The sequence below is a fragment of the Pan paniscus genome, chromosome X (genome assembly GCF_029289425.2).
Source record: "Pan paniscus chromosome X, NHGRI_mPanPan1-v2.0_pri, whole genome shotgun sequence".
Lineage (NCBI taxonomy): Eukaryota > Metazoa > Chordata > Mammalia > Primates > Hominidae > Pan > Pan paniscus.
Window position 1 is genome coordinate 39,972,224 of NC_073272.2, and position 14,929 is coordinate 39,987,152.

At 44.1% G+C, this 14,929-nt stretch overlaps 2 protein-coding genes across 10 annotated transcripts in view; one reads left to right on the forward strand and one right to left on the reverse strand.

The window, feature by feature from the left end:
- RPGR (retinitis pigmentosa GTPase regulator) overlaps positions 1-3,901 on the reverse strand; it is a 66,121-nt gene extending 62,220 nt beyond the window's left edge. For 4 of the 9 annotated variants that reach the window (XM_034949835.4, XM_034949833.4, XM_034949834.4 and 1 more), the window contains exon 1: positions 3,451-3,889. In XM_034949835.4, coding sequence (XP_034805726.1) covers positions 3,451-3,478 — 28 coding nt within the window. In that variant the 5' untranslated portion in view covers positions 3,479-3,889. The other 5 variants (XM_003815382.6, XM_008968349.5, XM_034949836.4 and 2 more) reach the window with 5 other exon arrangements.
- The window catches only part of OTC (ornithine transcarbamylase), a 91,623-nt gene continuing 80,488 nt past the window's right edge, over positions 3,795-14,929 (forward strand). Inside the window, exon 1 of the mRNA XM_057301046.1 lies at positions 3,795-3,986. The gene's annotated coding sequence lies outside the window, so the exon portion shown is untranslated. The remainder of the gene's footprint in view (positions 3,987-14,929) is intronic.

Genomic DNA, 14,929 nt, shown 5'->3' on the forward strand with positions numbered 1-14,929 from the left:
TGAGAGCTTTTCTCCAAACACAGAAACAGGACAGTATTTCGTTTCCTCATTAACATCATCAGGCTATCCATGGGGAGAGTCTCTATCAGTCAATTTGGATTTTCTTTGGTCCAGTTTTTCCAAGGAACCTCCAGTGTTCTCACGTAAGGGAAACAATGTTAGCCCAAATGGTGAACTCTTTTTATTTTTGTTGAGACAGGGTCTCACTCTGTCACCCAGCTTGAAGCACAGTGGCGCAATCACGGCTAACTGCTGCCTCGACCTCCTGGGCCCAAGCAATCCTCCCGCCTCAGCCTCTGGAGTAGCTAGGACTACAGGCGTGTGCCACCATGTCCAGCTAAATTCTGTAATTTTTGCACAGACTGGGTTTTAGCATGTTGTTCAGGCTGGTCTCAAACTCCTGGTCTCAGGCTCAGGTCTCAAACTCCTGGGCTCCTGCCTCGGCCTCCCTAAGTGCTGGGATTGCAGGCGTGAACCATGACACCTGGCCAAAATGGTGAACTCTTAATTTCTCTGTTGGTAATCCCAATGAATACCCATAAAACCGGAGACAGCACAGAGAGAAACAAATTACTCCACCACTATCTCTTTCATTCGAACTAAGGGAAAGCAGCTAGAAAAAAAAACATAGGCTTTAAAGGCAATTAGGTATTCAAAGGTTGTTGTAAGGATTAAATGAGATGACATGTATAAAGAACTTAGCCCAGAGCCTAGCATCCTCAAAGTGTTAGCTCATAGCTACCTCTGTAAACTCTTCCTCTACCATAAGAGTTGGAAATGATCACTGGCTTCTCTGAACTATGTGATCTGTAGAATTTATATGGCAAATAATTGTGCTACCTAGCAATCTCTCTAATCAAACTGTTACACAAATCAGCAAGATTACAAATCTCAGCAAGATTTGTGTAACAGTTTGATTAGAGAGATTGGTAGGTAGCACAATATGTAAGATGAGGTCATCACAAAGCAATAAAAAGCTATACTTTAAAAATGTCGGCTGGGAGTGGTGGCTCACGCCTGTAATCACAGCACTTTGGGAGGCAGAGGCAGGTGGATCATTTGAGGTCAGGAGTTCGAGACCAGCCTGGCCAACGTGGTGAAACCCCGTGTCGACTAAAAATGCAAAAATTAGCCGGGCGTGGTGGTGGGCGCCTGTAATCCCAGCTGCTCGGGGGGCTGAGGCAGGACAATTGCATGAACCCCAGAGGCGGAGGTTGCAGTGAGCCAAGATAGCGTCATTGCACTCAAGCCTGGGCGACAGTGTGACTGTGACTCCGTCTCAAAAAAAAAAAAAGTCACTGCTTTTCTGTGTTGAAACACAGAGTTCACCATTTGTTACCCCAAATGTTGTTTTTTTCCAATTATTTTCTAAGGTTACAGAGGGTATAAACTGTCTGCACTACCCATATTGCCTAGCACAAAGTAGCCCTTGTGTGTTCTACTTTTCACACAGAAAAGGTCCCCCTTACACACATGTATATTCGAAACTGTTGAATGTTTTGTTTACCAATTCATCATAATGGAGAGTTTGTAGTCAAATATAACTTTCAACATTGTTAATATAAAAGACAGGTTACCAAGTCGTCAACAAAGGAGCACTTCAGCTTTTCCTGATTTCTGAGAATTCAGAATGTTTAGGGATCCAGTATAAAATGAAAAGATCCTCTCAACACAGCTACTCAGGAAGTTTCTAATTCTCATCTTACTCATGCACTATAGTTAGTTATAGAGATGTCTTTTTCTCTTTCCAGAAACAGTACATGAGAAAGGACGGTTTATCTTTCCCCCCAAAACATCATCACAAAATGCCACGGTCCTAGGAGATTGGGAGAGGAGTACATGGGGATGTTGAGATTTTAACATTCTTACATCAAGTCATTACCTGATCTGAGTAGTATTCACAAACTGTTGTGGCACAGCGTCATTTTGAAGAAAGACTAAAAACCCCTACCATTTCCCAATAACCATTTAAACACACACATACACCAAATAGTAGGCCAGGTCCAGCTTTTGGGGAAATCCCAAGGGGGGTGATCACACATAAACTAATTCGTACCAGAAAGGAAAACATAGCGAATATAAGTATTAATAATAAATATTAATACGCAAGAGACTAGCCACTGTGGACAACTTTTTGAGAACCACTGTGAGGCATCTCAGTTCCAACTAATAATTGAGTTGGGAGACTAGGATCTGGAACAGACTCTGAGTTTCCCCAGAATGAATTACTTTAACATTTTAACTGTTTTGTCCTGGCTCCCCTGGCTTCCCTGATACCCTCATCCCAAGCCAAGGTTTGGTGGCTCTGCTCTGGCCCTGTAATATCTACTGTCAATTTATATGGTCATTTTGTTTACTTTCCTGTATGTCTCACTAAATTGTGAACTGCAGGCCAGGAATGTCAGTTCCGGCCAGGAGCATGGAAGAAAACATACATATTTCAGTGAAGGTATGATTCTGCTCAAACCCAGTGTTTTTTCAAAATGGTCGTGACCTATTAGTGGGCCAGAAAATCAATTCAGTGGATCACGATCAGCATTTTAAAAGAATGCATTATCAAAAAGGTGTGTGTGGAATCTAAGTGGTTAGAACAAGGACTGCTTCACCAGACATCTATTTCTGTTACACGGTATATATGGAGTATCGGGTCACAATGTCAAAAGTATTTCTAACTATGGAGCTCAGGAAAAAAAAGGCTAAAAAACACTCGCTAAAGGGTCCCTCTTCTCCCTCTTTGTCCAATTTATTTCCTGTATCCCCTTTTACCTCACAGCCCTGATCACTCACTCTTTACTGCATTCAATACATAACCGGGAGCTCAGGACCTCCAAAGTGCACAAGTCTGGAGTCCGCACTTTGGGGAGTTTACAGAAAGTGTCCCTTCCTGGCCGGGCGTGGTGGCTCACGACTGTAATCCCAGCAATTTGGGAGGCCGAGGTGGGCTGATCACCTGAGGTCGGCAGTTCGAGACCAGCCTGACCAACATGGAGAAACCCCGTCTCTACTAAAAATATAAAATTAGCCGGGCGTGGTGGCGCATGCCTGTAATCGCAGCTACTCGGAGGCTAAGGCAGGAGAATCGCCTGAACCCGGGATGCGGAGGTTGCGGTGAGCCGAGATTGCGCCATTGCACTCCAGCCTGGGCAACAAGAGTGAAACTCCGTCTCACAAAAAAAAAAAAAAAAGCGTCCCTGCCTTCAAGAAGCTCATCAAGAGCTTATTTAAAAAGCATACGAAAGACAGGCACCCTCTTTCCCGTTCTCCCCCATCCTGTTCTTCCCGTCCGGTCCTCTGCCCTCAGTCATTCGCGGGAGCGCAACCAGCGATCCCGCCCCAGTCCGGCTGCCAAGCCTGGGGCCTGTCCCCCTACAGGGCCGATCCGGAGGCGGGGCCCGGCCGCCCGCGGACCCTCCCTCCCGGCCTTCCGCCACCGGCGCGGGCGCAACTCACCGGGCATCAGCTCTTCCGGCTCCCTCATGCCACGGGCAGTACGGGCAGCCTGCGCCTGGGCCAGGAGGCTGTAGAGGACGGTTTGGTCGGGGCTAAGGCAGCTACTCCGCACCGACGCGGGCCGCGAAAGCCCCCCAGTTCCGCATGGCGAAACTCCGGAGATCAACTACAACCGCGCTCCCGGAAGTCAACAAACTGCCGCTACGGGCAACGGGGGCGGAGCTTGGGAATGCAAGGCGGGACAGGCGCCGTTGGGGAGGGGAACGGAGGCCGGGTGGCTGGTAAGGGGCAGGCTCAGGCACAGCGGAGGGGCGGTAGAGACCACGCGCCCTCTGGCGGCCTGGAGCAGAGAGGCGGCCACGCCGCGCAGTGATGCTGTGGAGTCCGCGCCCTTGTGCCGTTGGAGGTCCAGGCGCCGCAGGGACCCTGCCCATGAGTGGCAAACGTCACAAATCCCATACTCCGTGACATAAGCAAACATCGACACACAATTATGACACTACTAGTAATAGTGACCAGCTGGAACATTAAAGGAGGTAAGCACTCTGCTAAAGGTATCCCCAGCATCTAAACCAACATCTGGCCTATACTGAATGCTCATTACGTATTTATTGGACAAATGAATACTATTACAACCCTGTAAAGTGGTTAATGTTACCTCTGTTTAAGCATGTGGGCAGCTAGTCCAGCTAGTCCAGCCTGTAGTCAACAAAAGTAAAAGCTGAGGTGTATATGGTCCACTACTCACAGAACATACACAAAGGGGTAGCCCAACATCATTGCTCTAGAATTTGCTCAGCGATGTTATATGATGCAGGGTTTCCCGTGCATCAACATTTGGCTATCATGAAATAAAGAAGCAAAAAGCCATCTTCCAGAATGAGCAGATTTACGTACGTTTGGTAGTTGTGGACATGGGCCCTAGAATCAGACACAATTGGATTCAGGGATCCCTGAATTACTCTTGTGTGTTACCAACACTTTCTCAGGAAGTTTGCATTAACATGAAGAGGGGACATTAAACTATTAGTTACACAAATAATCATTTACTTACAAAGCAAAGTGGAGGTTACTAAGAAAGTGGTTAACAAGAAGCGTTGACCTGGTGTAGGAGGTTAAGAAAGGCTTATCTGAAGAAAGAACATTAAATCTAAGAACTGGAGAAAGATAAGCCAGGAGGGGGAGAGAGCTCTTGGCAGAGAGTAAATTGTGTATAAAGGTTTGTAAGGAGCTTGATTCTTTCCAGGAACACCAAGAGGCGAGGCTGGTTCCTAGCTAGGTGGCAAGGTCTTGGGCCTATTAAGGATCTGAGATTTTATCCTAAAGACAATGTGAAACCACTGAGAAGTTTTAGGCAGTAGAACAACAGGACAGGATCAGTTATGTGTGTCCCTGAAATCATTCTGCCTGGTCTAGATGCTTTGTAGAGAATAAACTGGAGCAGTGAGAAGGGTTCAGAGGCTATTGCAGAATTTCAGACATGTGGTCAGGATGGCTTGGAGTACAGTTCATTGGTGCCAGAGAGGAGCAGGCAGATTTGAAAATATTTTAGGTCGTAGAATCAACAGGAGGCCGGGCGCGGTGGCTCACGCCTGTAATCCCAGCACTTTGGGAGGCCGAGGCGGGCGGATCACGAGGTCAGGAGATCGAGACCATCCTGGCTAACACGGTGAAACCCCGTCTCTACTAAAAATACAAAAAATTAGCCGGGCGTGGTAGCGGGCGCCTGTAGTCCCAGCTACTCGGGAGGCTGAGGCAGGAGAATGGCGTGAACCCGGGAGGCGGAGCTTGCAGTGAGCCGAGATCGCGCCACTGCACTCCAGCCTGGGCGACAGAGCGAGACTCCGTCTCAAAAAAAAAAAAAAAAAAAAAAAGAATCAACAGGAAATGGTTTCTGACTATTGACTCCTAGACAGTGCTGGACTACCAAATAGTTCTTAGAGCAACAGCAAAGATAGGGCCCTAAATTATTTTGAAAAGGATTTGATATTCATTTTTAGAGTATCATAATTGTTACTATGGGCAAATGAGAATTTTTAAAGATTTACTTTTTAATATGCAGTCATTTGTTTTTATTTCAAAATACAGTAAGGCACATTTTGGTGCTAAGCATCCCAGAAGATATTGATGCAGCCCTACTCCAAGGTTTCCAACACAAGCAAATAGCAGGAGGGGGGCACCATTTACTGAGATGGGGAACACTGAGGAAAGAGCTGGCGACATTGGAGTTAGGTAAATGGGGCAAGAAGAGCATAATGAGTTCATCCTTGAGCACCCTAAGACATCAAATTGGAGGTGCTGAGCAGGTAATTGGTGAGCAGAAGCCCCAGAAGGAGGCACATATTTGAGGAATGACTGGGTCTATATAGTGAAAACAGGCTTGAGATACTTGCAACACGGGAAAGTGACTGTAGAATTGAGGCAGTAGAATAGGGTCGGGAGGCAGGAAAGCTAAGGCCAATTCATGCTGACTTCCTAGAACTAAATCAAAAGGAAACCCCAACTTTCCATACCTAAGTAACAAAAGAACCAGAGGCTACTCCCTTTGCAACCCCCACCCCCTTTTTCTGCGTGGCAGACGGAAAATTGAAAGTATCTCTGATTAGTTGCTTTTTGCAACCAATCAGACATTTGCATGGGAGTGTAACTTTGTAACTTCACTTTAGCCTCTGATTGGTTGCTTTCCACAACCAATCAGATGTTTGAATAGGGTGTAACCTTTGTAACTACACTTCAGCCTCTGATTGGTTGCAAGACCACTAGTTCATTTACATAGTAACCAATGGGAAATATACCAATGGTTACTTGGGAATGGCACCGAGTAACCAGTGGGAAACCTCTAGAGGGTAATAAAATCCCCGAAAATTCTGTAAAGGGGCTCTTGAGCCCCTGTGCTAGGGCCTGCTCCCACCCTGTACTTTAGTTTTCAATAATGCCATCATCTCCAGCATCTGTGAGTCTATTGCTTTACATGGCAAAAGGGACTTTGCAGTTGTGAGATGCTGGATTCAGGACCTTGAGATGGAGAAATTATTCTAGATTAACCAGGTAAGCCCAATTAAATCCTATGAAATCTTAAAAGTGAAGAGCCTTTCCAGGCTGTGGTCACAAAAAGATGTGAAGATGCAGGAGTGGTCAGAGAGAGACAACAGCGCTGGCTGTGAAGATGAAGGTAAGGGCCATGAGCGGAGGAATGCAAGCAGCCTCTGAAAGCCGGGAAAGGCAAGGAAGTGGATGCTCCCCAAGAGTCTCCAGAAGGGAATGCCACTCTACTGACACCTTGATTTTAGTCCAGTGAGACCCGTTTCACACTTCAGAACTACAATAGTGTACGATAATAAATGGGTATTGTTTAAGCCACCACCAAGTTGATGGTAATTTGTGACAACAGCAAGAGAAAACTAGCACACCATAGTTGATCTCATCAAATCTTCACAGGAACCCTAAATGAAGTACTAATTTCAGTCTCATTTTTGGGAAGAAGAATCTGAGGTTGAGATCACATAATTTTGCAAGGTCCCATATTTATCAAGTGGTAGATGCAGGATTGAACCATCAGTTCCAGAGCCACATTTGTACTGCAAATTCACATGAGCTCTACAGTATGAAAGTGTGCGGACCCTTGAGGGTCCCCTACAAGTCCATGCAGCAATGCACACACGTCTTCAAGGATGCTCTTGCCTCCTCCAAAGAGCCCCCTAGCAATCTCTGCTTCATCATCATTCAATTCTGAGGCTGTGTTGTGTTTTCTTGGGAGCCCTCTCCAAATTTGCAATGAGGCCACATGACCCCTTCATGCATCAAGGACATTCACATGCCTCATCACAGCGCTTATTATACAGTGTGATGTGATTTTGTGGCTGTCTTTCCACTAGACTGAGTTCTTTCATTTCCTGCATTGCAAGCACTACCTCTCTTTGGCCAGAACATAGCACTATGTCTGGTACATAGCTTACTAAAATGCAAGTTCTATGAGGGCAGGGAGGTTTGTCCATTGTTGTACTCCAGTGCCAGACTAGTACCTGGCCCATAATAGCTACACAATAAATATCTGTTGAATGGCAGAATTAATGAATAGCAAGTTCTCAAATATGCAGAGGCTGAGGGTCAATAAACCTATAAAAATAATAATTTAAGCCAGGAGGAGGTGTCATCCTGACCCCATGTAGAGGGGCTGGCCTTAGCTAGGAGGAGATACATTTCTAGCATAACAGGATATAAATGTTATCTATATAGTATTTGTTTTTTTTGAGACAGAGTTTCCCTCTGTTGCCCAGGCTGGAGTGCAGGGGCACGATCTTGGCTCACTGCAATACCTCCCGGGTTCAAGCAATTCTGCCTCAGCCTCCTGAGTAGCTGGGATTACAGGCACCCGCCAGTACACCCAGCTAATTTTATTTTGTTTTTTTTTTTGTTTGTTTTTTTAGAGATGGAGTTTCATGATATTGGTCAGGCTGTCTAGAGCTCCCAACCTCAGGTGATCCGCCCACGTCGACCTCCCAAAGTGCTGGGATTATAGGCGTGAGCCACCACGCCTGTCCTATATACTATTTTTTTTGAGATAGGGTCTCACTCTGTCACCCAGGCTGAAGTGCAGTGGCGCAATCTCAGCTCACTGCAACCTCTGCCTCCCGGGCTCAACCAGTCCTCCCATCTCAGCCTCCCGAATAGCTGGGACCACAGGTACACACCACCACACCCAGATAATTTTTGTATTTTTTGTAGAGATGGGGTTTGGCCACATTGCCCAGGCTGGTCTTGATCTTCTGAGCTCAAGCAATCCGCCTACCTCAGCCTCCCAAACTGCTGGGATTACAGGTATGAGCCACTGTGCCTGGCCATCTATACCATTGATATATATGATCCAGAGCTATATAATATATATCGCAACCCCAGGCCACGAATTTGTACTGGTTCATGGCCTGTTAGGAACAGGGCTGCAGAGCAAGTGAAACTTCATCTGTATATACAGTCACTCCCCACCACCCAAGCTCCACCCCCTGTCAGATCAGTGGCGGCATTAGATTCTTGTAGGAGTGTGAACCCTGTTGTGAACTGCACATGGGAGGGATCTAGATTGTGTGCTCTTTGTGATAATCTAATGCCTGATGATCTGTCATTGTTTCCTATCACCCCCAGATGGGAACCCTCTAGTTGCAGGAAAACAAGCTCAGGGCTCCCACTGATTCTACACTATGTTGTATATTTGTATATAACATAATGTATACCAACATAAATTTGTATATTTAGTTATATATTACAATGTAGTAATAATAGAAATAAAGTGTACAATGAATGTAATGTGCTTGAATCATCCCAAAAACATCCCCACCCCTCCCCTCACCCCCCATCCCCTGTCAGTGGAAAACTTGTCTTCCACAAAACTGGTCTCTGGTGTCAAAAAGGTTGTGGACCACTGATATATATGATGTGTATATATAGCTATGCTGTAGCCCTAGATTTTATATATATATATATATATCATATAACATAATACTATAGTCTATCTCAGAAGGTGGTTGTGAAATATTAGGTAATGCATGCAAAACTTATAGCTTGGTGCCTGGAATAGTGGAGCACTCAACAGTGTTAGCTATTAATAAGGCAAAGGCAGCTCACTGTATTAGTCAGCATAACCCATGCTATGCTGCAGCTCAAACAACACCCAAATCTCAGTGGCTTAACACAAAGCAGTTTCTTTCTCACTAATGCTACATTTCCAGTGTGGGTCAGTTGGAGGATCTGCTCCACCTGCTCAAGCAGGGGCTTAGGCTACATATGGAAGTTCAACTACCTTGTAGCAACATCATATACAACACATGACCTCTTTGATTGCTGTAGCAGGGCAAGAGAGAGAGGAAGTTAGAAATGAAATGTTTCAGGCTGGGCGCGGTGGCTCATGCCGTAATCCCAGAACTTTGGGAGGCTGAGGCGGGTGGATAGAGGTCAGGAGTTCAAGACCAGCCTGGCCAACATGGTGAAACCCTGTCTCTACTAAAAATACAAAAAATTAGCCAGGCGTGGTGGTGGGTGCCTGTAATCCCAGCTGCTTGGGAGGCTGAGGCAGGAGAATCACTTGAACTCGGGAGGCGGAGGTTGCAGTGAGCTGAGATCGCACCACTGCACTCCAGCCTGGGCAACAAGGAGAAAACTCTGTCTCAAAAAAAAAAAAAAAAGATATAAACGGAAATGTTTCAGGCCACAAGTAACATGTTTTTCCTTCTTACAACCCATTGGCTGGATTTAGTGTCATGTGCCTCTGTGCACTGCAGAGAGGCTGGGAAATGTGGGAGAGCCAGTGGACATTCAGTGAGTAGTAAACAGCTCTGCCACAATCCCTGCAGTCAGATGGTTTAAGCCTGTGGATCCACCTCCCTCATGTTGGAGAAGGCAGGTATAATTTTATATCTCTCAACAGTCATGCATGCTTTCGGTGTCCCCTTCATACACGGCCAAATATTCCTCTGCTCCTTAGGAAATCATGCTGATACACAGAAGCCATGACACGTCTGACAACGTGCACAAGTCTTAGCAGTTTCCTCTATTAATTCAAGTTGTTATTCATTTCTGGAACATTGTATGTCAACTAGAAATAGAGGCATGTATGAACAAGGAAGACGTTTGATGGATTATGCTTCCTAGCTGTATTTGTTTCTTTCTTGACAGCATTCAACAAAACGTCCAAGGCTTGCAATTTTAAGTAGCATTACAATGCAGCTGCCATCGCTGTTTATTTCTCTATATGGAATCAGATAAACAGGTGTGTCTCTACAAACTCCGCTGGGAAATCCCATAAGCATATACATTTACAAAACAGATTCTAATTACTTCTTTGATTTCTAAACTTTTTTAGTGCAGTTCTAGGATATATGATTTGAGGACTCATAGGTCCAAAGCCAGGGAGTTTTATTCATGAACAAGAAACAGAAGGCAGGTACAGTCTACTGCACATTTTATTACGCCAGAGAAGAAATTTTGCACTTTCCTTCCTCAGGGTAGAGTTTCAAAAGAAGAATTTTGAGGTATCTGTGACAGTAGTTGTATGAATAGGTAATGTCCTGAATGACTACTTTGAAGGATCATGTACTATGATGATAATGGCTTAGGTTAATATCTCTTATTACTGCTAGATATTGTTCTAAGCACTCTATGTATTAACTCTTTAAATCCCCTTATTACAGAAGAGAAAACTGGCATGCAGAGAAGTTAAGTTGCCCATGGTCTCTCAGCAAAAACATGGTGGGGGCTGGGATTTGAACACAGGAAGCCTGGTTCCAGAATCTATGTTCCTAGTAACTACACTCTACTGCTTCTTGAAAGAGCACAGAACAGCAGTCTTCAGACCTTTTAGCTTACACATCTTCATTTATAATCAACCAAAAGCCAGAAGACATGAGAGCTCATTAATGTAGCCCATGCAAATCAGCTTTCCTGGGTAGATATCTAGCACTAGATGCGATCAGCTGGTGCACAGACTCAAGTCAGAAGATTGAGGACTGAGGCTGAGAAAAAAAGCCAGAGATCAAGGAAGATTACTCAGCAGAAGCAATACATGTGTATTTATATATTTGTATGCATGTGCTACTGTACTACTATATTGTGTATATTGTAAAGCATACACAAAAAACAAAAGATTTTAAAGGGTGAGATAAAGATAATTAAAATTTATATTATTTGTTTTGTTCCACCAAGATGGATTGTCTAGAGCATTCCCTAGGGCAGGGGTCCCCAACCCCTGGGGCTGCAGACCTCTACCGTTCTGGTCCATGGTCTCTTAGAAACCGGGCCACACGGCAGGAGGTGAGCAGCGGTAGAGCATTACCGCCTGAGCTTCACCTCCTGTCAGATGAATGAAGGCATTAGACTCTCATAGGAGCACAAACCCCATAGTGAACTGCGCATGTGAGGGATCTGGGTTGCCCGTTCCTTATGAGACTCTAACTAATGCTTGATGATCTGAGGTGGAACAGCTTCATCCCAAAACCAGCCCCATCCTCCCAACATTCCCCACCCTCTGGTCCATGGAAAAATTGTATTCCAGGAAACTGATCCCTGTTGCCAAAAAGGCTGGGGGCCGCTGCCCTAGGGGACATGCACCCCAGTTTAGAGAATAGGCTTGGGATAGCACAGTTTTGACTACAGGCTTTATCACTTACTACTTTAGTAATCTGGGCAAGCTGCTTACTCTCTGTCTCTGATTCTTCTTCTGGTAAATCAGGATAACACCTCCTAATTTGCAGGATGGTTGTGTGGTTTAAATGATATGATGTGTACAAAACCTGCAGTGTCTGGTTTTCAGCAAGCTCTTTACTTATTACTTATTTTCTCCCAGAGTTTTAATTCCTATTATTTGTGTTTCATGGGCTGTGTTTTTAAAATTTCATTGCTTCCTACCCACTCCTGTAATTAAGCTGCAGGCAGCCCTGCAGTTAGACATGGTGCATCTAGATGGAGCCAGATTAATAGCTTTTTCATGCTGCATTATTGCAAATATGGCACAGCTGTGTCTCTGACAGAAAATAAAATTGAGGAGGAGACATCTGGAAAAACCTATGTGCATTTTACTTTGTGCAAAGCACTATAGGAATTGGGAGGGAGGAAGAAAGGGAGGACTAACTGACTGTCAGACACTTAAAAATGAATGGCCCAACTGTTCAGCAATTGTATATCTGTGAACAGAAGCTCCCTTTTACATCAGCTGTTAGTCACTGCCCTTTGTGATTGGGAATCAGGCTTGAAAATTCTGAGTGTATTTTGAGCCATTTTTATCTATGCCTTTCTGTGGGCGACTTTTTCCTAACAGGGTCCCTTGAAAACATTCAGTCTCATTTACTACCATTCACTAAAAATTTCACCTTTGATCCCAACTCTGAGTTTTTTTTTTCCCTTCTTTAACCCCCTTTTAGAGTGTTAAGTCTGTTGGGTTTCTTTGGCACAAAGTTAACCAGAAAAGAAATGTCCTTGAAGGCATATCAATCAGGTTTCCAACTAACAGATTACACCCTCTTGTTAGGATAATTTGAGAAGGATTTATTTATAAAAGAACTAATTTTGAGGGGTTGGAAGGAGATTGGGGCAACCATGAGGCATTGTGCAGAAGATCCAGGGATAACAGCATTAGACCTGTTACTATTCTTTGGCCCAAAGAGAGAAAGGAATGGAGAGTTTATTAGAACTTGGAAGGAAAGAGAGTTGTGTAGAGCAGTATATCTTGAGAGAAACAGTGAATTTCTATTAAGGAGCAAGCCAACCCAAGATGTCCTTACAGAAAGGGGAGAATAAAAATTCTGACTTTACTCTACTCCCTCCCTCCATTCTCCTGCTGGGATTTCATTGGCCAAACCCAACCAGAAGCTAGAAGATATGTGAGCTCATTGATGTAGCCATGCAAATGAGCTTTCAAATCAGCTTTCATACATAGGTATCTAGTATTTGAGGCTGTCAGCCGGTGCACACAATCAGTGGGAAATGAAGCTCAAAAATAAAAAAATAAAAATAAAAAAAAGAGAGAGATCAAGAAAAGCTACCCAGCAGGAGCAATCTGGCTAGGACACCACTGCTGGATGCAGGTACCGCTTTCACCATAGTTTTAATTTTATTGTCCCTTGATTTTTCAGTCATAGTCTCCAGAGCAAAGTCCTAGGTGGGAGTATTCAATTGGCCGAGGCTAGTTCACCTGCCCGCACCCTGTTTGCCAAGGGGTGGGAAGAAAGAATATTGCTTGCCTTTGCCCTTCCTGGTAGGAATTGCACTTCTGCTTTTTTTCAAGACTCACACAATTAGAGATTTGTAGATATTAAGAAACAGCTCAGAAACAAGGTAGTTCTCTCTCCTCTAAAAAAAGATAAGTCTCCACTAACAATGACCTCCTAAATCTTTATTAATCTGCAACAGGAAACTAGCAGACAAGAGTACAGAGATCTGTGTTTTTATTTCCAGTTCTCTATCTTTTCTCCCTCATTTCCTTCCTTCCTCCATTTCCTGATCGTTGGAAAGCCCCTTTATCTCTCCAGATCTTTGTATGAGAGAGCAGCATTAAGATCACCAAATCTAGTTGTAAGTTCAAATGCTGGGCCGTCAAAAAAACACATACAGGCCCACCAAATAGCATGCCTTAGTCAACATTTTCCTGGTAGAAACCTCTTGGTTTGTTGATACCTGACCTTCATTGAAGATGCATGTCTCTCAATACAATGTTGTGTTTTTCTTGGCTGCTGTTTATGTAGGAAACATTTGTATTGTATTTATATCCTTAAAATGCAATGTAACATTTTTTAACAGAGTAAAAGATGAGACACACATAAGAGACTCCTCTGCACTGTGTGCCTTCTGATATGCATTCACAAGGGACAACAAATATTCTCACTCTCTGAAAAGTCCATCTACATTTTTCTCCAAATTTCCTTGCCTCCAGTCTCTAATCTTGTTCCTTCCATGTCCCTAAATATCTGGCCAAACCATTAACCCCTGATCATGATTTGGTATAGGTCTATGCCTCCGGTCTTCTCTCCCTCCACATAAAATGCAGTGAGAGGCACTGCTTGAAGGTTTGCTCACTGGGAGCGTTTGCCGTATTCACCGCTTGGATTCGGTATAGATGCTCGACCTACAATGAATCTTGAATTGTTGGATCCAGACCAATCTATAATTACATTTCTCAACCTTCATCAGTCATCCTTACACTCTATTCCCATACACAATTCCCTGAATTTTTTCCATTATAAACTAGAAATCTGGAAGCTCTTTGGCCTTGTCTGGCTTTTGACTTTGTTATTGCTACCGTCCTCCAAGGGCCATGCTGAAATCTGACAATCTTGGGAAATGATAGAGAAGACAGGAGGATGATGAGAACTGGCTTTCTCTTGCAAGTAACTCCCTCAGGTTAAAAAAAAAAAGCATCTTCAATCAAGGGAAGAACAGTTTCATCAGACAAAGCAAGAGAGATTTCTGAAGCTGGCAAAAGAGATTTAATGAGAATTAAGGGTTTGGCATTCATGGGGTCTTCTAAATCCTCTCATGTATTTCCATGTCAATTTTCCAGCTTTCAATCTAACTCAGATAATGCCACAATATCCACCTAAGAAACCTGTCAGGGCTGTGAGTACTACTGACATTGTAATTGATCAGCATGCAGGATCAAACCAGAGTCTGAATTTATCTTTGACCATCTCAGATCTGCTGAGGCAAATGACTTTTTTCACCATTAAGCTATTTGTTATAAGAAATAGCCACCTCATCAGCTGTCATTGAACTCCTCATGCCCTTTATACTATTCTTGAATCATACTCTCAATGGGCATTCCAGGTGACCATAGGCAACTGTTTAAGTTGTTTTGCAGCTGTGTTTCTAAAGTTCAGTTTACTGTCAGTCAACCAGTCCTGATTTTTAATTTTCCCTGAGAGTCAGTTGCCTGTGGCTTGTTTTGTGACACCGGTTTCTGAATCCGTCAGAGTTCTTGAGAAATAAAAAGGATTTAGTG